The 27,199-nt window shown below is 39.0% G+C and overlaps 1 protein-coding gene across 2 annotated transcripts in view; it reads left to right on the top strand.

The window, feature by feature from the left end:
• The window catches only part of katnal1 (katanin p60 subunit A-like 1), a 40,832-nt gene extending 13,949 nt beyond the window's left edge, over positions 1-26,883 (top strand). For both annotated transcript variants that reach the window (XM_043692036.2, XM_043692035.2), the window contains exons 3-11: positions 8,217-8,380; positions 9,631-9,796; positions 13,243-13,370; positions 13,456-13,561; positions 17,726-17,884; positions 18,701-18,827; positions 20,839-20,973; positions 21,234-21,360; positions 24,552-26,883. In XM_043692036.2, the coding sequence (XP_043547971.1) occupies positions 8,217-8,380; positions 9,631-9,796; positions 13,243-13,370; positions 13,456-13,561; positions 17,726-17,884; positions 18,701-18,827; positions 20,839-20,973; positions 21,234-21,360; positions 24,552-24,750 (1,311 nt within the window). In that variant the 3' untranslated portion in view covers positions 24,751-26,883. The remainder of the gene's footprint in view (positions 1-8,216; positions 8,381-9,630; positions 9,797-13,242; positions 13,371-13,455; positions 13,562-17,725; positions 17,885-18,700; positions 18,828-20,838; positions 20,974-21,233; positions 21,361-24,551) is intronic.
• The last annotated feature ends 316 nt before the right edge of the window (positions 26,884-27,199 follow it).

Genomic DNA, 27,199 nt, shown 5'->3' with positions numbered 1-27,199 from the left:
CTGTGGAACCCTACTGGTCACTGATTGATTGCCAACCTGAGAAAAAGCCCCTTATCCCCATTTGCTGTTTCCTGCCCCAGAGCTAATTCTCTATCCATGCCAATACACTACCTCCAACACTGTGAGCTCTCATCTTCTGACTTAACCTTTTATGAGATATGTTGTTGAATGCCTTCTGAGAGTCAAAATACAACACATTTATTGGTTAACCTCTGTCCACCCTGATTGAGACTTCCATGAAAAACTGTAATAAATTAGTCAGACACAATTTCTTTTTTATGAAGATGTGCTAACTCTGCTTGACTAGATTATGATTTTCCAAATGTTCTGCTATTAGTTCCTTGATAGTTGATTCCAGTACGTTTCCAGCAACAAATATTAGGCTAATCAGCCTATAGTTACCTGTTTTTTTGCCTCCATCCTTTTTGAATAGTCGTGTCACATTAGTAGTTTTCCAATCCTCTTTTTTTTTCTGGAATACAATAATTTTTGAAAAATTACAACTAATACATCATGCTCTGTAAGAACTAGGAGCAGGGGTAGGCAATTCAGCCCCTAAAGCCTACTTTGCCATTTGATGCAATCATGGCTAGTCTTATCTCGGCCTGAACTCCACTTTCATGCCTCCTCTGCATAAGCTTTCACCCCATTAATAATTAAAAATCTGTCTAAATTTTTCAATGTACCAGTATCCATCACACTCTAGGATAGTAAATTCCCCAGATACATGACCATTTAGAGAGAAGTAATTTCTCCTCATCTGTATTTTAAATCTGCTACCCCTTATCTTAAATATATGACCTCCTTTCTCGATTGCCAAACATGAGGAAACATTTTTTCTATGTCTACTTTGCCTATCCCCTTTATCATTATCTATTTGATTTCTCATTTTTCTAGACGGGACAGAGAATAGGCCTAAACTGCTCAATCTTCGTTCATAAGCCAAATCCCATTTCTTTGGAATCAATCCAGTGAGCCTCCTCTGAACTGCCTGCAATGCAGCCACATCCTTCCTCAAGTAACGGGACTGTAATTGTATGCAGTATTCCAGGTGTGCTGTCACTAATGCTCTGTAGAGTTGCAGCAAACTTTCCTATTTTTATACTCTTCTCCATAAATGTGAAAATTCAGTTTGCCTTTCTGTTTTCTGCTGCACCTGCATACTGGTTCTCTGTGATTCATGCATGGGGCCACCCAGGTCCAGATGCTGCTGCACTGAAACAGTAAGGTTTCGCTCCATTTAGATATAAGTTGTCACAGAGTCATAGAGATGTACAGCATGTCCAACCCGTCCATGCCGACCAGATATCCCAACCCAATCTAGTCCCACCTGCCAGCACCTGGCCCATATCGCTCCAAACCCTTTCTAATCATATATCCGTCCAAATGCTTCTTAAATGTTGTAATTGTACCAGCCTCCACCACTTTCTCTGGCAGCTCATTCCATACATGTACCACCCTCTGCGTGGAAAAAGTTGCCCCTTAGGTCTCTTTTATATCTTTTCCCCTCTCACCCTAAACCTATGCCCTCTAGTTCTGGACTCTCCGACCCCAGGGAAAAGACGTTGCCTATTTACCCTATCCATGCCCCTCATAATTTTGTAAACCTCTGTAAGGTCACCCCTCCGCCTCCGACGCTCCAGAGAAAACAGCCCCAGCCTGTTCAGCCTCTCCCTGTAGCTCAAATCCTCCAACCCTGGCAACATCCTTGTAAATCTTTTCTGAATCCTTTCAAGTTTCACAACATCTTTCCGATAGGAAGGAGACCAGAATTGCATGTAACAGTGGCCTAACCAATGTCCTGTTCAGCCGCAATATGACCTCCCAACTCCTGTACTCAGTACTCTGAACAATAAAGGAAAGCATACCAAACGCCACCTTCACTATCCTATCTACCTGCAACTCCACTTTCAAGGAGCTATGAACCTGCACTCCAAGATCTCTTTGTTCAGCAATGCTACCTAGGACCTTACCATTAAGTGTATAAGTCCTGCTAAGATTTGTTTTCCCAAAATGCAGCACCTCGCATTTATCTGAATTAAACTCCATCTGCCACTTTTCAGCCCATTGGCCCATCTGGTCAAGATCCTTTTGCAATCTCAAGTAACCCTCTTCGCTGTCCACTACACCTCCAATTTTGGTGTCATCTGCAAACTTACTACTTTTACCTCTTATGCTCGCATCTAAATCATTTATGTAAATGACGAAAAGTAGAGGACCCAGCGCAGATCCTTGTGGCACTCCACTGGTCACAGGCCTCCAGTCTGAAAAACAACCTTACACCACCACCCTCTGTCTTCTACCTTTGAGCCAGTTCTGTGTCCAAATGGCTAGTTCTCCCTGTATTCCATGAGACCTAACCTTGCTAATCAGTCTCCCATGGGGAACCTTGTCGAACGCCTTACTGATGTCCATATAGATTACATCGACACCTCTCCCTCATCAGTCCTCTTTGTTACTTCTTCAAAAAACTCAATCAAGTTTGTGAGACATGACTTCCCACGCACAAAGCCATGTTGACTATCCCGAATCAGTCCTTGCCTCTCCAAATACATATACATCCTGTCCCTCAGGATTCCCTCCAACAACTTGCCCACCACCGAGGTAAGGCTCACTGGTCTATAGTTCCCTGGCTTGTCCTAACCACCCATCTTAAACAGTGGCACTATGTTTGCCAACCTCCAGTCTTCCAGCACCTCACCTGTGACTATCGATGATACAAATATCTCAGCAAGAGGCCCAACAATCACTTCTCTAGCTTCCCACAGGGTTCTCGGGTACACCTGATCAGGTCCTGGGGATGTATCTACCGTTAAGACATCCAGCACTTCCTCCTATGTAATCTGGACATGTTGCAAGATGTAACCATTGATTTCCCTACAGTCTATACCTTCCATATCCTTTTCTACAGTAAATACTGATGCAAAATACCCATTTAGTGTCTCCCCCGTTTTCCGTGGCTCCACACAAAGGCCGCCTTGCTGATCTTTGAGGGTTGAAAATGTGTTGCTGGAAAAGCGTAGCAGGTCAGGCAGCATCCAAGGAACAGGAGAATCGAAGTTTCGGGCATAAGCCCTTCTTCAGGGATCTTTGAGGGTCCCTAGTTACCCTTTTGTCCTTAATGTATTTGTAAAAGCCCTTTGGATTCTCCTTAATTCTATTTGCCAAGGCTATCTCATGTCCCCTTTTTTGCCCTCCTGATTTCCCTCTTAAGTATACCCCTACTCCCTTTATACTCTTCTAAGGATTCACTTGATCTATCCTGTCTATACCTTACATATGCTTCCTTTTTCTTTAGTCATCCAGTATTCCCTATACCTACCAGCCTTTCCTTTCACCCTGACAGGAGTATACTTTCTCTGGATTCTTGTAATCTCATTTCTGAAGGCTTCCAATTTTCCAGCCGTCCATCTACCTGCGAACATCTGCCCCTAATCAGCTTTTGAAAGTTCTTGCCTAATACCATCAAAATTGGCCTTTCTCCGATCTAGAACTTCAACTTTTAGATCTGGTGTATCCTTTTCCATCGCTATTTTAAATCTAATAGAACTATGGTCGCTGGCCCCAAAGTGCTCCCCCACTGACACCTCAGTCACCTGTCCTGCCTTATTTCCCAAGAGTAGGTTAAATTTTGCACCTTCTCTAGTAGGTACATCCACATACTGAATCAGAAAATTGTCTTGTACGCACTTAACAAATTCCTCTCCATCTAAACATTTAACACTATGGCAGTCCCAGTCAATGTGTGAGGAGAAAGTGAGGTCTGCAGATGCTGGAGATCAGAGCTGAAAATGTGTTGCTGGAAAAGCGCAGCAGGTCAGGCAGCATCCAGGGAACAGGAGAGTCGACGTTTCGGGCATGTTGACATGTTCCTGAAGAAGGGCTTATGCCCGAAACGTCGACTCTCCTGTTCCCTGGATGCTGCCTGACCTGCGCTTTTCCAGCAACACATTTTCAGCCCAGTCAATGTGTGGAAAGTTAAAATCCCCTACCATAACCACCCTATTATTCTTACAGATAGCTGAGATCTCCTTACATGTTTGTTTCTCAATTTCCCTCTGACTATTAGGGGGTCTATAATACAATCCCTTTCTCATTTCTCAGTTCCACCCAAATAACTTCCCTGGATTTATTTCTGGGAATATCCTCCCTCAACACAGCTGTAATGCTATCCCTTATCAAAAATGCCACTCCCCCTCCTCTCTTGCCTCCCTCTGGCAGCGCCAGAGACCCGGGTTCAATCCCCACCTCAGGTGACTGACTGTGTGGAGTTTGCACATTCTCCCTGTGTCTGCGTGGGTTTCCTCCGGGTGCTCCGGTTTCCTCCCACAGTCCAAAAATGTGCAGGTTAGGTGAATTGGCCATGCTAAATTGCCCGTAGTGTTAGGTGAAGGGGTAAATATAGGAGAATGGGTCTGGGTGGGTGCACTTCGGCGGGTCGGTGTGGACTTGTTGGGCCGAAGGGCCTGTTTCCACGCTGTCAGTAATCTAATCTAAATCTAATCTTTCTATCCATCCTGTAGCATTTGTATCTTGGAACATTAAGCTGCCAGTCCTGCCCATCCCTGAGCCATGTTTCTGTAATTGCTATGATATCCCAGTCCCATGTTCCTAACCATGCCCTGAGTTCATTTGCCTTCCCTGTTAGGCCCCTTGCATTGAAATGAATGCAGTTTAATTTATTAGTCCTATTTTGTCCCTGCCTGCCCTGACTGTTTGACTCGCTTCTGTTCTCAACTGTACCAGTCTCAGATTGATCTCTTTCCTCACTATCTCCCTGGGTCCCACCCCCCCCACCTTACTAGTTTAAATCCTCCCGAGCAGTTCTAGCAAATTTCCCTGCCAGTATATTAGTCCCCTTCCAATTTAGGTGCAATCCGTCCTCCTTGTACAGGTCACTTCTACCCCAAAAGAGATTCCAATGATCCAAAATTGTGAATCCTTCTCCCATTGAATCCAGCTCCTCAGCCATGCATTCATCTGCTCTATCCTCCTATTTCTGTCCTCACTAGCTCGTAGCACTGGGAGTAATCCAGATATTACTGCTTTGTAGGACCTCCTTTTTAAATTTCTGCCTAACTCTCTGTAATCTCATTTTCAGAATCTCAACCTTTTCCCTTCCTATATCATTGGCTTCAATGTGGACAATGACCTCTTGCTGGCCCCATGAGAACATTCTGCACCCTCTCTGAGACATCCTTGATCCTGGCATCAGGGAAGCAACCACCATTCTGCTTTTTCGCTGCTGGCCACAGAAACGTCTGTCTGTACCTCAGACTACAGAATCCCCTAACACAATTGATGTCTTGGAAGCCAACGTATCCCTTGTTGCATTACAGCCAGTCTTAATACCATAAACTTGGCTGTTTGTACTATGTTCCCCTGAGAATCCATCACCCCAACATTTTCCAAAGCAGCATACCTGTTTGAAATGGGTATATCCACAAAAGACTCCTTCTCTAGGGTGCCTACCTCTCTTACCTTTCCTGGAGCTAACCCATCTTTGTGACTGTATCTGAGACTCCCCCCCCCACCTTCCTTTTACTGCCATCTATCAAATTCCTCATTACTTCTAACTGTCTCTCGTTCGGTCTGATAAAATTTGCATCCAACAGCTTTTATGGCAGATATAATCTGCACTAATCTCTCTTTAAACGCTCACATCTGACAAGAAGTACATATCACTGTACTGTACTGAAGGCCATTTTTGCTCCTTCACAATCTACAGACCCAGAAAATAACTGTCTTATTCCTCTGCAAAATATTGCCCCAGGTTAAATTAATAGTTATGGCTTATATTTTAAGTTTAATCAGAAGACATATCTCCAAAAACACATAATCAAGAAAGAACCCAGTCTACTCACTACTGCAGCCTTTTTATTGGACACACTTAAAACAACGATTAACTTATCTGATTTTGTGCTGTGAACTTCGCCCAAACAGGTTCCTCCAAGATTAGTTGTGAATTTCACTGTTTGTTAATTTTCCCAGATGCACCCCGATGTCCAGCGATACATGAATTCAAAACAGCAAAGGCAGTAACTGTGCAGGTTCTCTCTCTCCTGCACTGTCCTCACCATGTGCTTCCTTTCTGTTCTTCCTTTTAAAACTGCTGTTGTTTTCACTTTTTTTTTCCAAAGTTCCAAAACAATGCAACAGCATATGAAACCATAATTGCTGCTCCTGGAATTCGAGGAAATCACCTCCTCCAACACCTAAAATACCTCAAAAAAGGAGCAGCTGTTACAGCCAGAAATTTTTCCCATCCTCCATCTTGGATTACCCAGTCTTTCTATTCTTCTGACCAAACTGAATGAACTCTACTGACATAAAATTTCATTTACTAAATTTGGGCTCATTCACTTAATGTACCTGTGTATCCATTTGTAAATTTATTTCTTCATTAGAGCTTACTTTCCGAGCTATTTTAATGTCATCTGTAAATTTGGCTATAGTACTTTGTGTCCCTAAGTCCAAGTCATTAATATTGATTTTAGATGTTTGGGGTCCAAGGACCAAACCCTGTGGCACTGGACTAGCTACGTCTTGACAACCAGAAAAAGACCCATTTATCTTAACTCTGTTTTCTGGTGGCTAACAAGTTCTCTATCAAAGTTAATGAATTATCCGTAACCCCATGTGATCTTACCTTGTACACTAAACTTTAGTGCTTCACCTTATTAAATGCCTTCTGGAAGCCCAGATATGCTGCATCTACAGGATATCAATTGCTTGTTACATCTTCAAAATATCGGTTGGAATAGTGGCTCAGTGGTTAGCACTGTTGCCTCAGCGCCAGGGACCTGGGTTCAACTTTACCCTCCGTCTGTGTGGAGTTTGTACATTCTCCTATGTCTATGTGGATTTCCTCCCACAGGTTAGGTGGATTGGCAGTGCTAAATTGCCCATAATGTCCAGGGTGTGCAGGCTAGGTGGATTAGCCATGGCAAATGCAGGTTTATAGAGGGAGAGTAGAGGGGGTGTATCTAGGTAAAATGTTCTTTGGAGGATCAGTGTGGAAACGATGGGTAGAATGGCTGCTTCCACACTGTAGGGATTCTGTAATTTACTGTTCATAAAACCATACTGACTCTGGTTGTAGTTTGACTTCAAAATGTCCTGTTTTATTTCCTTAATTATGGATTCTAACAATTTTCATATGACTCATGTTTGACTAACTGGTCTGCAGTTTCTTACTTTCTGCTCCCCCCACCCTTTGTGAATAAGGATGTTATATTAACATGTTTCCAATCCACTGAAACCTTTTCTGTGTCCAGGGAATTTTGGATTCTTATAATCAGTGGATATCACTTTCCTTAGGACCCTAGGATATAATCATGAGGCTCTGGTAATTTATCTGTCTTCAACTCTATAGTTTGTGCAGTTCTTTTTTTTCTAGTGGTAGTAATTGTTTTAAGTTCCTCCCTTCCTTTAACCACTGCATTACCTGTTAATTTTGGGAAAACTGAAGCAAAATAATGATTTTGTGACAGCTATATCCGTGTTCCCTATTATCAACTCCCTAGTCTCATTCTCCGAGAGACCAATATTTACTTCAGCTACCATTTCTTTTTATATACTTATAGAAACTGTTGCTATTCTGTTTTCTACTTTGCCCTGCTTTTCTATTATAATTTGCCTTTGCTTTTAATTACTTTTTTTATTAACCTTTTGAACTTTAAACATTTCTCAATCTTCCATCATGTCATTTGCATATGCCCTGATTTTTGTCTTTATATTAACTTCAAGTTCTTTGCTTAGCCATGGTAATTTATTCTGCCCCCTGCCAAAAAAAACTATCTTCCTTTCTGGAATATATTTTAGTTGGGAGCAATTGAGTATGTCCTTATGCAACTGCTCATTAACTGTCTTGCCTTTTAGTCTTCCCGCTGGTACCGGATGATCAGATCTGTCTTACTGCCGATGTAATGACCTTTATTTAAGTCCTGAACACTAATACGGACTCAAGTTTCTTGCCCTCCAACTGATTTAGAGGAGCTTCCTCTCTGATTGCTCCAAGAAACAATATTGCTCCAAGAAACAATGTCTAACATATTTAATGAATTCTCTCTTGAGGATATCCTTGCCAATTTGAATGCACCCAGATCATTGCCAAGTACACCTAGAAAATCTAGTGTGTAAGCAAGTTAAAATGGGACTTAAAAATATTCTGTTTCAGGAATAATAAAAGACTATTGCTGTTGTTTATTTTCCAGGTGCGTCAAGACTTAGTCGAAGAATATGAGCAGGTCAAAAGTATTGTTAACACTTTGGAAAGCTTTAGAGTAGAGAAACCTCCAACTGATTTCTCTGTACCTCAGCAAGATGAATCTTCCAGAGATCCCAGTGTTTGGCCACCACCTATTCCTGTTGAACACCGGTGTGTAAAATTAGCAACACTGAATGTTAGTTTAGTAAAATTGAGTTTTGGGTATGAATTTTCTTTAGTAGTTAAGACTCCTTTTAAAAAAAAATCTATATCCAATGTCAATGTTCGAAAAAATTTTTATATAAAGGGTTGAGATTAAGGGGATGTGAAGAGGTGGGGAGTAACAAAGTCAATGTTGTAAGGCCAAAAAGTAGTCTGTGGTTAATATTGTTCAAATAGTATAAGAAATTGCAGCTGCAGTAGATCACACCATCCAGCAAGGTTGCTGCACCTTGATCACACCTGAGCTATGTCAACTCCAGTGTCCCACTCCATCCCATTTTCCACTATTCCCCTTTCACCCAAATATTTATTGATCTCGTTCTAAAGTATCCTCTAAGCATGCAGTATCCTTTAGGTTCGACAATTATAAACAATGGTCACTCAAATGGAGTTTAATGTCATCAAATTCTAATTACTGATCCCCTTTTTGTGAGACTATGACCTTTAGTTCTAAATATTCTAGCCAGGAATACAAGCTTGCAGCATTAATTAGAAACTTGATTCATTGGCTTGTAAACTCCCCCTGCATACCACTATTTACTGAAAGGTATGCTGCTTTCCAAGTTATATAATTTTACTCTTCCCTATATAATGCATCTGGGAGCTCGTTGCCAGGACAGCTGGTTTGCAACGCAGCATGATGTCATCTACGTGGGTTCAGTTCCTGATGGAGGTCTTCTCAATCTCGTCTGAAGCATCTTGACCTTGCACCATAATAACTCTCCGTGGACTTGAACCCAGGCTTCCTGGCCCAGAGGAAGGGCGACTGCCACTACTGTACCAGAGCCCTTCTTCCTCTCGTCTATTTAGTTTCTTTTGTTCTATTTCCAGAAGTGCTCTTACACAAAACTGAATAGTTCCCCCTCCTCATCTATTCTTTTTAAATCAACCAGTTCAGGGATGTTCTTACTTCTGGAGCAAGTGGAATTTTAATCCGGGCCTCCTGGCTGAGACGTAGGAGCAATACCACTTCACCTCAAGAGCTATTTCCCCCTCTCATCTAAGACAATGATATGGATTATAAACACCTGAGGTCCATGTACTGACTACAGGCATTACACTGGTCACCCCCAAGTCCTGAATATACTTCCTTTTGGATAGCTGAGTTGGTGTATTATCAGTAATGGCTTACTTTCTGGACATCATTTGACAGGCACACATGAATACTGCTTAACACAGTGTCGTGTTGAATTTCACAGAGCTCCTTTGATGAAGCGGCAGAATCGTGAGGTTAAACCTGCACGGAAAGAGTCACCTGTTGTCCAGGCAAGAGGTCTTGTGGGTCGAGGTCAGCAGGCTGGTAGAGCTGAAAAATCTAGCAGCAAGCATAGCGGTGATTCCAAAACAAGAGGGAAAGAGGACAAGGTATAATTTTGGTGCTGCTTGTTAATTGTGCAATTATGAAACTTGTTGACAATTGTTTTTGCTCATAGGATGACCAGTTATCATCTATAAGTTTTTAGATGTTGAAATCATCAAATTGTGTGCCTCTTTCAAACCACGTACTTTGTGTTATTTTTATTATGTTTATGATTGTTTTCATTTTTCTTTCTGCCTGGGTGTATGTTCAGGACAAGATTTGTCCAGAGAAACTGTTTAATTGGTCTTTTCATTAAGACCCGTAGTCTGCAGCATGACAGCACCTCTCTGGCTGTCCACCTGACCAGCTACTGTGGGAACAGCACAGGAGCAGAAAACTTCCAGACTGCAAAGAGTCAAGATTGGTCTTGTTCTCTTGTACAATCTGCAGCGAACTAACAAAGATCATCAACTATTCCCTTTTACCATTTCCTCTCAGCCATTGCCTGTAACCAGTGACTAGAGAAACAGAGTAATTAGTGTGCCAACTGCCTTATGTATTCAATAGGATGCAGAAATTACATCAGAAACACTTGAAAGAAGCAAAAGGTGTACCCTGAATCCAGATTTGTTAGCCTGAGTCTAACAGACAGATCAGTTGGGCACTGAGTATTTTGAATTCTTCTTTAACTTTTGTCACAAACTCAGAGTAAGCAGGCTTGGGTATCAGTGCAAATTCCAAAGCAGATTGTGACATATACAGATTCATAATTGTCTTCTGCTTGGTCTTTGGCCTAGTGAGGAAAAGCATGATTGAGGACATAGATTTCAAAACTGACACTAAGTTTACTGGGCAAAGATTTAGACAATCTACAGTCGGTACCTCAAAGCATTGGAGATACCATTAGTAGTGCTTTCACAAGATCCTTCCATTTGTTTGTCAAGAAAGGTGTTCTAACAGCAGTGTGCTCTGCCAAGTCAACTTGCACAGCGTGTAGATGCTAATCAATAAAAAAATGAGCTCTTCTGGGCAGAACAAGTCATTTGTATTGCACCAGATACAACTGTTGTAATTAGACTCACTGAGGACATAAAATTCTCAGGAGGATAACAGAATTGCTTTGGGGATAGTCTCAAAGCATTCTTGAAAATGTTGTATATTCATACTTACTCATGGGAATCCATAGCCTGTGATTGACTGAAATGTGAATGTTCATCCAGAAAGGCACCAACACATCAAAAGATTTCACTAGAATGTGCAAAGGCTTTGGAGGAAGTGTGCAAATCTCCAAGCAACCTTTCTACCCAATCCTTCAAACACAACAAGTGTATTTCAGAGTTTCTGATTGTTTAAATCCATTGTGCAATCTATAAAACCCTTTGGATGGGAGTGGAATAACTAATTATCTGTCCCAAGGGACTGCTGAAGGAGGCCTTGTAACTTGTCCGGCCAAACCTGAATGTTGTTGAGGTCTTTCACCGTATAGGCATGGACTGCTTCATCATCTGAGGAATGTGGCTAGCTACATCAGATTTGTTTCTTTCCCCTTCCAAATCCTCAGTGAGTTAATCTGGTATGTTGTAAATTGTAATCATTTAAATCTGGTTTTGCCATGAGGTGTAGGAAACTCAATATGTTTGATCTATCAGTTTCAATTTTCAACCTACATGTGGCAATGAAACAAATTCACATTATTTATTTTGAACTTTTTATTGATATTGTTTTTATGCAAACAAATAGTGTAACTCTGAAGCACCAGAAGGATCAATTGATTCTAATTGTAATGAAGAAATAAATTCCATAAGGATCCTTTTTAAATTTTGAAAAATAAAATTGTATTTCACTGAGCAGGTGAATGAAGATTTTAAGGACCGTTGATAATTCACATTCGTTTTATTGCTTTTTTCCAACTGTATTTTTCAAGCAGTAAGTGTTCTGCCTAAAATTAAAATGGTGCAATGACTTCAAAATATAAAACTAGACAAAGTAAACATGACTGCTCTCTAGAAGTGGCTTCTTTAGCAGTGTTGCAGCAGCAGAATTTCATATTCAGTAATGATTTTGGTCTGAATTTGGTGATTAGCAACGAAGCAATGACATGCATCATTGATCACAAAATAAAGTCTGAAGTGGAGGTGTAGTTTGTAAATTTCACTCCAGTTTCAGCATGGCTGTGCAGTATTCACTAAATGAAGAAATTAGAAAGGATACAGGTTGGGAAGGATAGTGAATAGATGAATATTCAGAATCTGTCCAAATTAAACTACAGTGTAAATTCATGTTAAAAAGTAATTGAAGCAAACAATTAGGTTAGCAGAATCATCTTAATTAATTTTAATAAAGCCAAGCGAATCATATTAAAAATCATTTATATATCTATGGATCATGGATGTTTTAAAAGAGACTTTAAATTGTTTTAAAAAGTGAGATCCTTCCCACAATTTAGAAACTGTAATATGTTTTAGTATTTGTGCCCTTGATAGCTTGGATTTTTCAGTCATGAAGAGATTTTGAAGGCACTACACGTTGTAATGAACATACTTTGTTTCAAGCAGGCGATCAGGCCAAACTATTGCTGCTGCTATTTCTTATCTGTTAACTGTGAGGTCAGTGAATACAGTATTGAAATCCTGTGGGCAGTGCAGATGGTCTACTGCTGTTTGAATATGTACATACTACAGTGTACCTAAAACTTTCTCTGTGCCTCACCTGTACAGCTGTGCTAAATATCACCAACTTTACTGTTATTAGCACAGGAATATCTAGTCAATTAATTTTGACTATTTTATTAGTGGGAACCAAATATTAAAATATTGTACAATATCGAATTATTTTCTTTAAGTAAAAGTAGTTAAATACTCCATTCTTAATCTTGGACAGCATTCATATATCTGTCTTCTGCCTTTCTAAGTGTCCAATAGCTGCATTTCACCAATTATGTTTTGCTGATTTAGAGATGACAATGTTGGACTGGGGTGTACGAAGTTAAAAATCACACCACACAAGGTTATAGTCCAACAGGTTTAATTGGAAGCACACTAGCTTTCGGAATGTTGCTTCTTCATCAGCTGGTTGTGATAACCAACTGATGAAGGAGCGACGCTCTGAAAGCTAGTGTGCTTCCAATTAAACCTGTTGGACTATAACCTGGTGTGGTGTGATTTTTAACTCTGTTTTGATGCTCACCATTTGCATGTTCAAAGAATGGGAGAAAGTTAAGACTGCAGATGCTGGAGGTCAGAGTTGAAAAGTGTTGTGCTGGAAATGCACGGTTGGTCAGGCAGCATCCAAGGAGCAGGGGAATTGACAATTTGAGCATGAGCTCTTCATCAGGAATCACATTGATGAAGAGCTCATGCTTGAAACGTTGACTCTCATGCTCAAAGAATAGGTCTTGAATGAATCTGTATCTGCCTCCTGATATGTGCTTTGAAAATTTACTTTCTTTTTGTGCATTGATGTATAGTAATGATAAAATATTAATTATGATCTCTTGTTAACTTGATTATAGAGCAGAAGGAACCTGCAGGAAGCATCAGGAGATGGAGATGGGAAAAAATTTGATGGAACTGGTTATGATAAGGACTTGGTTGATGTTCTGGAGAGAGATATTATTTCCAGGAATCCCAATGTCCATTGGTATTATAATTTTAATACTGGAGTTTTAAAAATACTCTGGCTTTGGTCACGGGTGCAAAACCTAGCATGTTCATTTTTTGTTCAGGGATGATATAGCTGATTTAGAAGATGCCAAGAGACTTTTAAGAGAAGCTGTTGTGCTACCAATGTGGATGCCTGACTTCTTCAAAGGAATAAGGCGACCCTGGAAGGTAGGAATTAGTTTCTGTTGAGATTTTTATAGAATTATTATATTTTGTAGCACAAACAGACATGTGACCTACACTTCCACTTTTCCCTGACACTTAACAAATCTTCAAGAACACGTTGTCTTTTTAAAATTCCCATGGAATCTGATTCCACCATATTTTCAGGTGTTGTGTTCCAGATCTTAACTCTGTATGTTTGCATTTTTGCTCCTTTCTCATCACATTTTGTTTTGCCAATTATTTTAAATTTGAGAACTGGGTGCTTAGCCTTTTGGCAAAGGAAATAGTTTCTCTATACCTGCTCTGTGTAAACCTCTCCACTTTGAATTTTTCTATTAGCTGTCCCTCTGTTTAACCTTCAGAAAAGGAGAATCTCAACTTCTCCAGTCTCTCCACATATCAGGATTTAAAGGAAATTAGCTCTCTGGGATAAGTTTTGTCTCCGCCATGAGGCCATGACATTCTTTTTCAAGTGTTCAGAATTGTGCACATTGTTCCAGCTAAGGCCTAGCCAAAGATTTATGAAGGTTTTGCATTATTTTCTTGTTTTGTACAAAATGTCTTTAGCAAAACTGGAGTCAGTGGAAATGGGGGGGTTAATTCTCTGCTGGTTGGAATCATATCTGGCACATAAGGAGATGATTATGGTTGTTGGGAGTCAGTCATCCCAGCTCCAGGGGAACATTGCTACAGGAGTTCCTCAGGGTTCTAGGCCCAGCTGTCTTCCACCTGAAAGCCCCTGCTGTAATCTACTCATTATTCTGACTTTGGAGGTATATTATTATTTCTTCAGTGTAGCTGGGTCAAAATCCTGAAACTCCCTCCGTAATGGCATTGTTAGTCAACCATAGCAAATGAAGTATTACAGTTAAAAAGGCAGCTCACCAAGAACGCAGCTGAGGATGGGTAATAAATGTTGACCCAGCCAGTGATGCTCACATCGCATGAACGAATTAAATAAAACATAATCTTGCCACTGAAACTTGGAGTACATAATTATTTTAGAAATAATTCTGGTACTCTTGTTGCCACTTAAAAAATGAGTTATTAGATGTATTCTCTTGTGGAATTCATGTATAAAATTATATTTATAATATATAGTGTGCTGTAACTATTTTATTTGAATCAATATTTGTTATTTTTATATTTTAGATACAAATAAGCAGTGTTTTGAACAGACTTGTTTTTCAGAATCTACTGATGTATTTAATTGTTTTCTTGTTTTTGGAGATAACTTTTAAAAACTGCAAATTCTTTTGTCAATGTCATGTCATTTTAGTTTTCTTTATTCCTTCTGTTAAGATTAATCCTCGGGAAAAGGTATAGGCAATTCAAAAGCTTGTTCCGCCATTCAATTAGTTTGTGCTAATAACTTTTTTTGATTGACCTGTCTTTATTCTAAACCCCTTGATACTCTTGCAGAATGAAATTCTCAGTCTTCAAAATTTTTGTTGAATGAGCACCCACAGCCTTTTGGGTGAGAAAATTCCACATACCTTTTGCAGAATAAACTTCCTAGTTTTGCTACTATATGTGGGATGAGAAAAAAGAGACACTTCCATTTTATATTGAGATTTAAAAGTTCTTCGAATGCCACAAAGCACTTTACGGCCAATTGAGTATTTTTGAAGTGTTGTTATTGCTGTAATGTAGGAAACATAGCCAAGTTGGGCCTAGCAAGCTCCTCTGGACAGTAATATGATAAGAACAAGGTAAGCATTTTCTTGTGACATTAATTGAGGGATGCTTAGTGGAAACAAAGTTTAGCTTCCCTGCTCTACTTTGAAATAGTGCCTGGATTTATTATGTTCAGTTGAGAGGGCAGAAGGAACTTTGGTTTAACATTTAGTACAAGGATAACATTTCCACTTGTGCACTTGTTAAAGCAGTAGAGTGTCAACCAAAGTTTTTGTATTTGAGTCCTGGAGTAGGTCCTTAACACTCAATGTCTGATTTAAAAATGAGAATGTCATCCACTGAGCCAGCCTACATCTTGAATGGGAGTGCAGATTGTTATCTAAATGACAATTAGATTGAGAAAGTGGGAAGATGTAATGAGACCTTGGTGCCCTCATACACCAGTCACTGAGGAAGCATGGTGTAGCAGGCAGTGCAGAAGGCAAATGTTATGATGGCCTTTATAGTGAGAAAATTAGAGTGCAATAGCAGTAGGCCTTGCACTGCCTTGGTGAGACCACACCTATAGTATTGAGAGCAGTTTTGGTCTCCTTACCTGAGGAAGGAAAATGAGGAATCTTGTAGAAACCTATCAATTCTAGCAAGACTAGTAGACAGGTTAAGTGGAGGAAAGATACTCCTGATGTCCAGAATCAAGGGTCGCAGTTTTAAGGTTAAGGCCATTTAGGACTCCGATGGGGAGAAATTGCTTCAGAATAGTGAGCCCATGGAATTCACTGCCACAAAATGCAGTTGAGGCCAAAACATTGAATGGTTTCAAAAAGGAGTTGGATATAGTTCTCACTATTAAAGGCATCAGTGGGTATACAAAGTTAAAAAATCACACAACAGCAGTCCAACAGGTTTATTTGGAAGCATTAGCTTCGGAGCACTGCTCCTTCATCAGGTGGTTGTGGAGTATAAGATCATAAGACACAATTTATAGTAAAAGTTTATAGTGTGATGAAACTGAAATTATACATTGAAAAAGACCTGGATTGTTTGTTAAGTCTCTCATTTTTTTTTAATTACCACATTGGTTTCAGTTCTTTCTTACGCAAATTGCAAAACTTTTTTTAAAAGTTACATTCTCAAGTGAACTTTAACAATTGGTGTCATGTCGGCCCAGATAATGCATGTCAGGTGTGAGCTGCCCTGTGTGATACTCAATGTGAATCCATGTTAGATTCTTCAAATCTTTTTGTTTAGATTAGAATCAGTCTGACCATTGTGGCACAGATAGTCTCACATAGGGCAGCTCACATCTTCAATGCATTATCTGGGCTGACATGACACCAATTGTTAAAGTTCACTTGAGAATGTAACTTAAAAAAGGTTTTGCAATTTACATATGAAAGAACTGAAACCAACATGGTAATTAAAAAAATTGAGACACACAACAAACAATCCAGGTCTTTTCAATATATAATTTCAGTTACATCACACTGTAAGTCTTTGCTATAAATTCTGTGTCTTACAATCTTATACTCCACAACCATCTGATGAAGGCGCAGTGCTCCGAAAGCTAGTGCTTCCAATTAAACCTGTTGGACTATAACCTGGTGTTGTGTGATTTTTAACTTCGTACACCCAGTCCAACACCGGCATCTCCAAATCAGTGACTATGGGGTGGGAGAAAATGGAAACCGGGCACCGAGTTGAATATGGAATGGCAGAGCTGGCCATAAATGCTGATTAGCCTACACTGTTCATGTTTTTTATGTTTCTCTGTTAAAAATGACATTTGCTGTTATACTTGCTGGTTATTTACGTAGTCTAACGATCTTTGTCCTTGGCGTAGAAATCAGTTGGTAACATTCCACTTTTTTTGTTTACGACAGTATGACACTAACTTAGTACTGGGGCTACCAAATCCCAATGTTGGATCCCTTGCTTATATTACTGATGGGTCTAATAACTACTTGTCGGTTCCCTTACTGATAGTGAAGCAGGTGCTGGACTGGGCAAAACTTCAGGTTTCTTCAGTAGCTGCATGGAATACCATCTTGCAGCCTGTAGATTTTAAAGATTGTACAGGAAGAAGGTTGATGCGAAAGACTGGATTTCTTTTGTATAATTGCTTCATGTGAAGTCCTTCATATCGCTTTGTGACCTACTTTGCTTCAAAGATTATGCTCTTGCATTTGTCTGTTCTTGCTGTTGCTTGGAGATGCTAGTCCCTCTGGACAAGCCAGTAAAGGTGATAATCTGGATTGAGAAATGATCATCTTGGCAGTATGACTTTCAAGGAATAATGTTCCCATGACTTAAACCTCCCAAGAGTTGAAGGGCAAAGACTGATGTACATAAATTGTTTATATACAACTTCAACAAAGAAGGAATCTAGATTTACAAAATTCTGACATTATTTAGAGCTTGTCTCCCATTCAAGAGTGCAATGAGCTAGAGGAGAACTTTGCTATTCTGAATATTCTTTAAATTTGGAATAGAATTTGAAGTGAAATTCTACTAATACTTTTCATATTCCAGGGTGTCTTAATGGTTGGACCACCAGGCACTGGCAAAACCATGCTAGCTAAGGCTGTGGCTACAGAGTGTGGAACAACTTTCTTTAATGTGTCCTCTTCCACATTAACTTCAAAGTACAGGGGAGAGTCCGAAAAATTGGTTCGTTTGTTATTTGAAATGGTAAGTAAAATTGCTTATGTATTTTCTATTTGGTTTCTTGATGTTATATACGTAAAGAACAAATTTGATGTGAAAAGAAATATTTGTAATTTCGAGAAAAGCAGGGTTAGTCACATGACTTAATTCTATTCTCTACTACCCCTGCCACCTCGACAGTTGTCCTTCCAGTCCCAAACATGAAAATGTAAGGCCAGGTCTATCCACATTGCTATGATTTGTATGTGAAAATTAATATAGAACCCAAAAGGTAACATTGCATTTTTCATCATGATTTTGGATGCAGGATTCTCATTGTGTAAGGTTGTCCTATTTGTTTGTAAATAGTTAGTTCAATGCTACTACAAATCTGTTTTACTTTGTTTGGGTTGACTCTCATTCTGTACTGAAAACAAAGTTTTGTAATTTATACACTCCACAAAGTCCATGTAAAAGACCAGCATTACCATATGATATCCCATAGCTTTGACCAACTATTATCTTAATGGAAAGTACTGATCATAAACAGCTCAGTGATAAATTGGGAATGAGTGGAATTTGAAAACAAAACTGAATTAAACATAGCCTAAATAATGTGTCTAATTAAACATTCTAATTAGGCCATTTGCATAAGTGGTGTGTTATAAATGTTAGAAGATTACTTAGAGTATGTACAGTTCGGCCCATTTATTTAGGTTGCGTATGGATTTAGTTTTATTCTCATTTGTAACGAGGGAATGCTAGATTATATTGTTTGTATTAGGAAGTGGTGTTCTTTGGTTGATATATAAACCTATTAAAGTGGATATTAAAGATATTGTTTCTCCCCCCCCCCCCCAGGCCCGGTTTTATGCTCCCACAACTATATTTATAGATGAAATTGATTCAATCTGTAGTCGTAGGGGTACATCTGATGAGCATGAAGCCAGCCGTCGAGTCAAGTCAGAGCTACTCATTCAGATGGATGGTACGTTTCCTGTCTGTTAAAGGCATTGGTAAATGAACTGCACATAAATAAAAAAAAAATTAAGTATAATTACCACACCTTCAATCTTCTGAAGTAGCTCCACTCAGATAAGCCTGTCTGTATGCTTGATTTTTTTTTCTCTCTGACTTTAGTAATTTTACTACTGGTCTTGTTCACTGGATAGAGCTGAAACAAAATTGCAATGCAAATATTTTGAGTATATTATTTGTTTCATTGTTTATAGACGTTTGGTCGTAGTGAACTAGTGTATTGTAAAACAGACACATTTCATTGAAGCTTTTTGTCATGCATTCATCAGAGCCTTTTGTAAGAAGTGCCCAAAAAAGGATAACAACAATATTTATACTTTAGGAGAGGAGTGCTCATTGTTTAGCAAGTAGACTCTAATTTGTAGAGGCATTTCCACGAAAATTGATAACTGATTGTTTTGTTGCCAAGCATTGCATAAATTTTAACCAGGCTGGTTGACCCTGGTCAAGACATTACCATAAGAAGTGGACCTGTACCAGTTTTACTCGGCAAAATAGGTAACAATCATTTATGTGGTACACTTCTCTGGGTTCTGCCTTTAATAAATCAATCAACCTGCCTCCTTTAAAATTTATGGTTAATGTGACAATTAACTATCAGCTGTCATTAACTGATGTATTCTCCTCTGCAGAGTTAAATAAGTAGGTATAAACTTGGCAGATGTAGTATAATGTGGAAAAATGTGAGGTTATGCATTTTGGCAGGAAGGATAAGAGGAACTGATTATTTAAATAGAGAAAAAAATTAGAAACTACAGTACAAAGCAATTTGGAGTCTCTTTGCATAATTCAGGAAAAATATACCAAATGACTCCAGTGGGTAATAGGGAAGACAAATGGGCTGTTAGTCTCTCTTTTTTAAAGGGAATAGTGCATAGGTCTCCCTAAAAACATATATTGGGCACTAGTTAGACCACAGTTGGAATACTGTGAACAATTCTGATCCCATTATCTAAGGAAAGATATACTTCATTGAAGGCAATCCAGAGAAGGTTCACTGGGCTGATTCCAAATATAGAGGGATTTTCTTAGGTTGAGCAGTTTTGCTTGTACGCATTGAAGTTTAGAAAGAAATTTGATCTTTTTGAAACATGTATGATTCTTAGGACCTTGACAAGGTATATGCAGAAAGATTTCTTTTCCCTGTGGGAATGTCTAGGGCTAGATGACACAATCAGAGGTTGCCAATTTAAGACAGGAGGAGGAAGTTCTTCTGTGTATGGTGAATCTATGGAATTCTTTGCTGCAGGTGGTTATAGCTGCAGGTCATTATTGAAGACTGAGATCTGGCTTTAGCAAGGGAATAGAGGATCTTTGGGAAAAGTCAAGAAACTGGAAGTGGAGATTATCAGATCAGCCATGAATCATTGAATAGTAGTACAGACTTGATTGGCTGATTGGCTTAAATCTGCTCCTGTGTCTTGTGGTCTTAAATTACTTAATAAATAACATAAGTTGGGCAAGGTTTGCACTTGACATCATCCAGTCTTGGCTTTAAGAGTCTTTTCTGTGCTGGTGCTTGTCAAAGTAAATTTATTCAGAGTTGCAACATTTGCAATTTTTGATTGCCTTAAAAGTGAAGGGAGAAAGGCAGTGGATTCATTACTTAGAAATTGAGTTGGTGTGCAACAAAACAAGCATTATGACAGAGCAACTGCAAGCCATGGAATTTTCTTTTCCCCACTCCTTTACATTAACACCTGATTTATTGATTAACCTAGCATTGAAAGGTCATCAACTATTGTTGAGTGCAGTTACTTGGAAAGGGTCTTTATGTACATTAAAACCGATCTATTAAACATGCACACTTATTTTTGCTCTGACCAAAGAAAAACCTAAACTATTTGATACATATGGCTAGCTTAGTTTAAATTGATGCTTGCTGTATTTTTTGATGAGAAAAATGTTGAAAATTCTTTTCTGTAACACTAAGTTGAAAACGTTTAATATTTTCATTGCAGGTGTAGGGGGTGCTTCAGATAATGATGATCCCTCCAAAATGGTAATGGTATTGGCTGCCACAAATTTCCCATGGGATATAGATGAAGCTTTGAGGAGAAGATTGGAAAAAAGAGTATACATTTCATTGCCCACAGGTACAAGATCTTGAATGCTATTAATTGCACACGTGAAGTCATTTGTGAATAGATACGTGTTCAGTGTATTTTCAATTATGAGAAATATTAAATTTATTTTCTAAGGCAAATTCGTGATTATTTTGTAATCGGTGCATGTATAACTGAAGATTATAATCTTTAAAAGCTAATGCCTGAGCTTTATTGACAAGAAATAGGAAAAGTATAATCTGCTTCAGTTATGTTCTGGAATTACCTTGTCATTTTCTCTTCTTTAACAGCACGTGGGAGGGCAGAACTACTGAAAATAAATCTCCGTGGAGTAGATGTTGCTCTCGGTGTTGATGTTACAGTTATTGCTGAGAAGATGGAAGGTTATTCTGGCGCAGACATCACAAATGTTTGCAGGTAAGGATTTTTAATGCATCTAAGATAAAATGATGGTATAAAGGGTGGCCTAGAAACTTTAGAAACAATAGTGTATGCTGTGGTTGTGGGTATGTTCTCACTGAGCTGAGAAATTGATTTGCAGACATTTCGTTCCCTGTCCAGGTGACATCTTCAGTGCTTTGGAGCCTCCTGTGAAGAGCTACTGTACTGTGCCTTCTGGAATTTATTTGGTTCTGTTTCTGCTATTTCCTGTTGTCGGCTCTGGTTGTTTGTTGCAGTGGCCGGTATATTGGATCTAAGTCTATGTGCTTGTTGATGATTTCGGTGGCTGAGTGCCATGCTCCTAGAAATTCTCTGGCTATCCTATGTTTAGCACAGTGGTCTAGTGGTTAGCACTACTGCCTCAGTGCCAAGGACCTGGGTTTGATTCTCGCCTCAAGCGACAGTCTGTATCGAGTTTGCACGTTCTCCCTGTGTCTGCGTGGGTTTCCTCCAGGTGCTGCGGTTTCCTCCTGCAGTAAAAAATATGCAGGTTAGGTGAATTGGTCATACTAACTTGCCCATAGTGTTCAGGAATGTGTGGGTTAGGTGGATTAGTCTGGGGTAAATGTAACATAATATTAGGGGAATGGATCTGGGTGTGTTACTCTTTGGAGAATCGGTGTGAACTTGTTGGGCTGAAAGACCAGTTTCCACAACGTAGGGATTGTATGATTCTACATGATTCTTGTCCTCTGATCGTTGTGTTGTCCCAGTTGAATTTGTGGTCCTTTTCATCTGTGTGTATGGCTACTAGGCACAGCTGGCCATGGTGTTTAGTGGTGCAAAGATTGGAACAAACATCCCTACCGCAAATCCAACACAAACTCTGGATCAGATACGTAGACGACATTTTTTGTTATCATTAAGAGATCAGAAATCGAGAACACACACCAGACTATCAACACCGTACTCACAGGGATCATTTACGAGAAAGGAGGAAATCGGCAATTGACTCCCATTCTTGGATGTGATGATGCAAAGAACACAGAACAGTGAACCATGAAACCCCATGACCAGTTATTTCTAGTAGTAATACACAGATGACAAGAACCACAAATTCGACACAATGATCATAGGACAAGCTAAACATAGGACACCCAGAGAATTTCTAGAAGCATCGCACTCCACCACTGTTTTAAAAAATTCTCAAGGTCAGGTTCGTAGGAGAGTAGTCTGACACAGAACAAACGACCAAGAGGCGAGTCTGCTAGAATATGGGCATTTTATTCCCCGCAGCGTCGCCACAACCAACGGGTCTGGCTTATACTCACTCTACATGTTACCGGAACTGGGAGCCGTCAGTTCTCGTAGAGTGGTTGCCAACAACCCACGCTCGGCGGTTAAACGTAACCCCGGAGCAGACTCCCCGAACTGGAGACTTTTCCAGCTGATATACTCTTTTCCAGATATAAACATTCATGTGAACAGCAGAGCAAGGCTAAAAAACACATTCCATTCTGGTTACATACAGATAAGAAGATTCACACGGGGAGGTGTGTAATAAGATTCACACGGGACTAAGCAACACCTCCATTCCGGTTAGATTCACACATGTATTGGGACATAATTTTTAACCGTTTCACCACATTCCACTGCTTGGCCCAATACATGTGTTACATTATGATTCACACATGTATTGGGACATAATTTTACACCACATTCCACTGCTTGGCCCAATACATGTGTTACATTATGCTTAATTCAGTTCAATTCGTTTCAGTTAATTTCAGTTCAGTCAATTCAGTGTAGTTCAATTCAGCTCAGTTCAGGTCTGTTCAGTTCAATTCAATTGTGTTCAATTCAGTTCCGTCCATTTCAATTCAATTTAGCTCAGTTCCATTTTGTTCCGTTCAATTTGATTCACTTCAGTTCCACTCAGTTCAGTTCAATCCCATTCAATTCTGTTAACTCCGCTTCAGCTTTTTGGACATGCCCACATCCTCCGCTGTACCCCAGGCAAGGGGTTCTTCGGCAGGACTGGGATCCTCTCTCAAACAAACTGCCACGTACATGCCCACATCCATGCCATCCCGGGACGGTCGGGACCTCCACAGTTTGTTCTTCTGGTTTCTTAGTCTTTTTCCAAAACATTGTTCTGTATCAAAATCTCTCCTCAATTGCGATTGACCCTGCTCGACTACGCCAAATGTTTTAAAAAATTCTCAAGGTCAGGTTCGTAGGAGAGTAGTCTGACACAGAACAAACGACCAAGAGGCGAGTCTGCTAGAATATGGGCATTTTATTCCCCGCAGCGTCGCCACAACCAACGGGTCTGGCTTATACTCACTCTACATGTTACCGGAACTGGGCGCCGTCAGTTCTCGTAGAGCGGTTGCCAACAACCCACGCTCAGCGGTTAAACGTAACCCCGGAGCAGACTCCCCGAACTGGAGACTTTTCCAGCTGATATACTCTTTTCCAGATATAAACATTCATGTGAACAGCAGAGCAAGGCTAAAAAACACATTCCATTCTGGTTACATACAGATAAGAAGATTCACACGGGGAGGTGTGTAATAAGATTCACACGGGACTAAGCAACACCTCCATTCCGGTTAGATTCACACATGTATTGGGACATAATTTTTAACCGTTTCACCACAACCACAGACTCCATCAAAAAGCACGTAGACCTGGACCCAATATACCGGCCACTGAAAGCAGCAGAAATGAAACAAAGTAAATTCCAGAAGCAACAGTACAGTAGTGCTTCACAGGAGGCTCCAAAACTCTAAAGGTGTCATCTGGACACGGGCCGAAATGTTTGCAAATCAACATCCCAGCTCAGCGAATGTACCACAACCATAACAAGTGGCACCCAAGTTACAAATCTTTACACAAATGTGCTCCATTTTGAAAGTCAATATGAATTCCTGCATCAACAATCAAACTTAAATCCCTTGAATTTAACTTTAATGTTACCTTGCATTTTAATGTAGGAACTGGGCTGAGACACTTCCTAGGAATGTAGTCAGACAACTAGATCACAGATTGTTCTTCCTTATAGGCTAGTTTGACCACATTCATTGATCATGAAGAGGTCAATAATGAAAGATGTATCCAAGCTGATGAACAGTGTAATTGTGGATTAAAACAAAGAATCTGATGCACGATAGAAATCTTACTTAAAGATTTATTTCTACAATTACTGCTTTAATTGCTTTTAGAGATGCTTCCATGATGGCAATGCGACGTCGCATTCAAGGCCTGTCTCCAGAAGAAATCAAAGCTTTGTCCAAAGAAGAGTTGCAAATGCCTGTAACCATGGATGATTTTGAATTGTCTCTTAAGAAAATCTCCAAATCAGTTTCTGCGTCAGATCTTGAAAAGTATGCAACATGGATGGCTGAATTTGGTTCAGTGTAACTAATTTATGTAGTATACTTCATAAAATGGAAGGTTTTGAGTAATGCGTACTGTGTAAAGTCATAGGATATGAAGATTATTTTTGCACATTTGGTTCTTAAAGACAAGACATGATCAATTTGAGCCTTGAGAATCAACTTTACAGCAATCTTGACTCTTGCAAAGCACTTTAATACACTACTAAACTAATCTGACACATTTGGGAAAGATGAAGTCATTTCAAATTATTTGATGTATTAACCTGTTAGTAAGAAAATAGGATTCCCCCACCCGGTACGTATTGTTGGTCAGATTATTATTTAGTATTTTAAAGATAAAACAACGCTACATTTAATACATCTCATTCTCTCTCTTTCCTATATTTATTGTCAGAAGCATTCCTTTATTAGATAGTTGAAATGTATAAAGTTAAGTGATATGGTGCATTATAGTAATGGAACTACTTGGTTTAGCTGCCAAATTTGAAATAAACCATGTTGCTTAACTACTTAGATTTTATGGGCTATGTATTCAACAACCATAGTTCACAAAATTATAGCAATCTATTTATCCATTAGGAGAATTTTTAAGAAGTTTCACTTTTTAAGGAACTTTTTTTTTTAAAAGTAGCTTGATAGGAACACTGCAAAATTCAATATCTACTGATTGGGATGAATATTGTATGTAATAGTCAAGTTATAATCAGGCTCTTGAGCACATGGACATAATTTGAAATATTGGGTTACAGACAGTAATATATTTTCAGAATTATTAATACTTCTCTGAAGAGTTTAAGTTCTGTGAAAAATGACAAGCTTCTATCATTCTTTATTTTTCCCTACCTTCAGTATGGTACGAGATTATCTGATTTGTTCCAATGAAATTTTTATTCTATTTAAGAACCCAGGACATGCATGCTGATATTTAAATGTTACATGATTTGAATCCTTTTTAAAATTCATTCAAAATGGCACATTTCAAATTACAGAGCCTCCTTGAGATATAAGCATCAATTTGCTCTAAAATCCTAATGTCACATTGCATATCTTAGCAGCAGGAGAAGAAACTGCTTAGCAATGTGACTTTGTATAAAGAGGAAAATTGGCAAAAAGCTGAGAAGATGGTCTATTCTACCCAAATCTATCCTATGCTTTTGAAAGCTTTATTTTAGTTTCGATATTTTGGTTATTAGCTGTGCCATTCAGCATGCTATTATATTTATCTGCTTATGTCCTACCTCCCACTACAAAGCCCTATCTCCATTTTCAGTTGCCTGTCTAGATTAAAAAATAATCTTGGCTACTCTTTTACCAAAGGTATAACTTATTTTTCTTTGAAAAAGGAACATAAAGGCACATAACACTACTTCTGTGCAAGTTTTTAATCTTCAGAACAATTTAGTTGTCTTTTCTGTGTTAATAATTTTGCTTTCATATGCATCATTATGATAAGTTAATCATTTACCACAACGCTACTAATTTATGAATAGTCCCAGAACAGATTCAGGTATCACATTACACTTTTAATATAATAAGTGCGAATTAAATTTATTTCTAACATATAAAGCAGGAAACAAACTACTATTTTTAAATGAAATTTTCTTGTCATGCAGCTGCAATACTAGTGCAGAAGTAAACAGTCCTATTAACCCTTACTGAGTTAGTCTGTCTACATGGTAGCAATATGGAAAGCTAATTGTGACTAATCCATCTCTGGATGTACAGTAGAATGCATTGAAACATCAGTATTTATAGAAGCATTTCATTTTTTCTATTATTTTACTGTGTTTGTTAAAGAAGGATAAATAGACCAGAATATCTTGTATCAGTTAAAACTTGATATGTTCTGTAAGTTAGTTGATTCTTTCAGCATTCAGACTGAAAAGGAAGTGTCAGTTTTGGCTCTCTTGAATAGTGCTGAATGCATCGCTAATTCAGTGTTACTGTTTAGTTATGAGTATTCTTTTAGTACTTGCACTTTTTGTAATAAAAGACTTTATAGAAAAAGGGATCCTGTTGTTTTGTCATTTTATATTGTCATTGTAAATGTGTTATGTACTATTTTGGTAAGAGCAATTGTATTACTTTTGCATATTATTTATGTTTTATCCTGCTGTTATGGAACAATTCTAAATAAAGTTTCTTTTTTAGTTGTTGTGAAATCTCTGGGAATAATGGGAAATTCTGATCAGTCTGTTTAGTCAATCTACATTGTTGAATTAATAGCATTTTGCTGATACTGCCCACTGTATTCCCACTTGTGGTGAATCTACCTTGTAAGTGGAACAGGCCATATGAACCATGATGATGGGCTCAGGCATTAAGACTTTATTCTGAGAGAAATGGCTATGTCATGTTATCTGAACAATCTTTGACACAGGTCCCCAGGTGTTAGTAAGGAGGATTTTGCAGAGGAAACAGAGCGAGGCATACTGTTGCCATTTCTAGTGCTTTTGTAGATTCAGTTTCAT

Source organism: Chiloscyllium plagiosum, unplaced genomic scaffold, assembly GCF_037043375.1.
Source record: "Chiloscyllium plagiosum isolate Xiang-an unplaced genomic scaffold, Cpla_swu_hap1 HiC_scaffold_6, whole genome shotgun sequence".
NCBI lineage: Eukaryota > Metazoa > Chordata > Chondrichthyes > Orectolobiformes > Hemiscylliidae > Chiloscyllium > Chiloscyllium plagiosum.
Note: the sequence above shows the minus strand (reverse complement) of the source record. Positions and strands in the feature narration are given on the sequence as shown.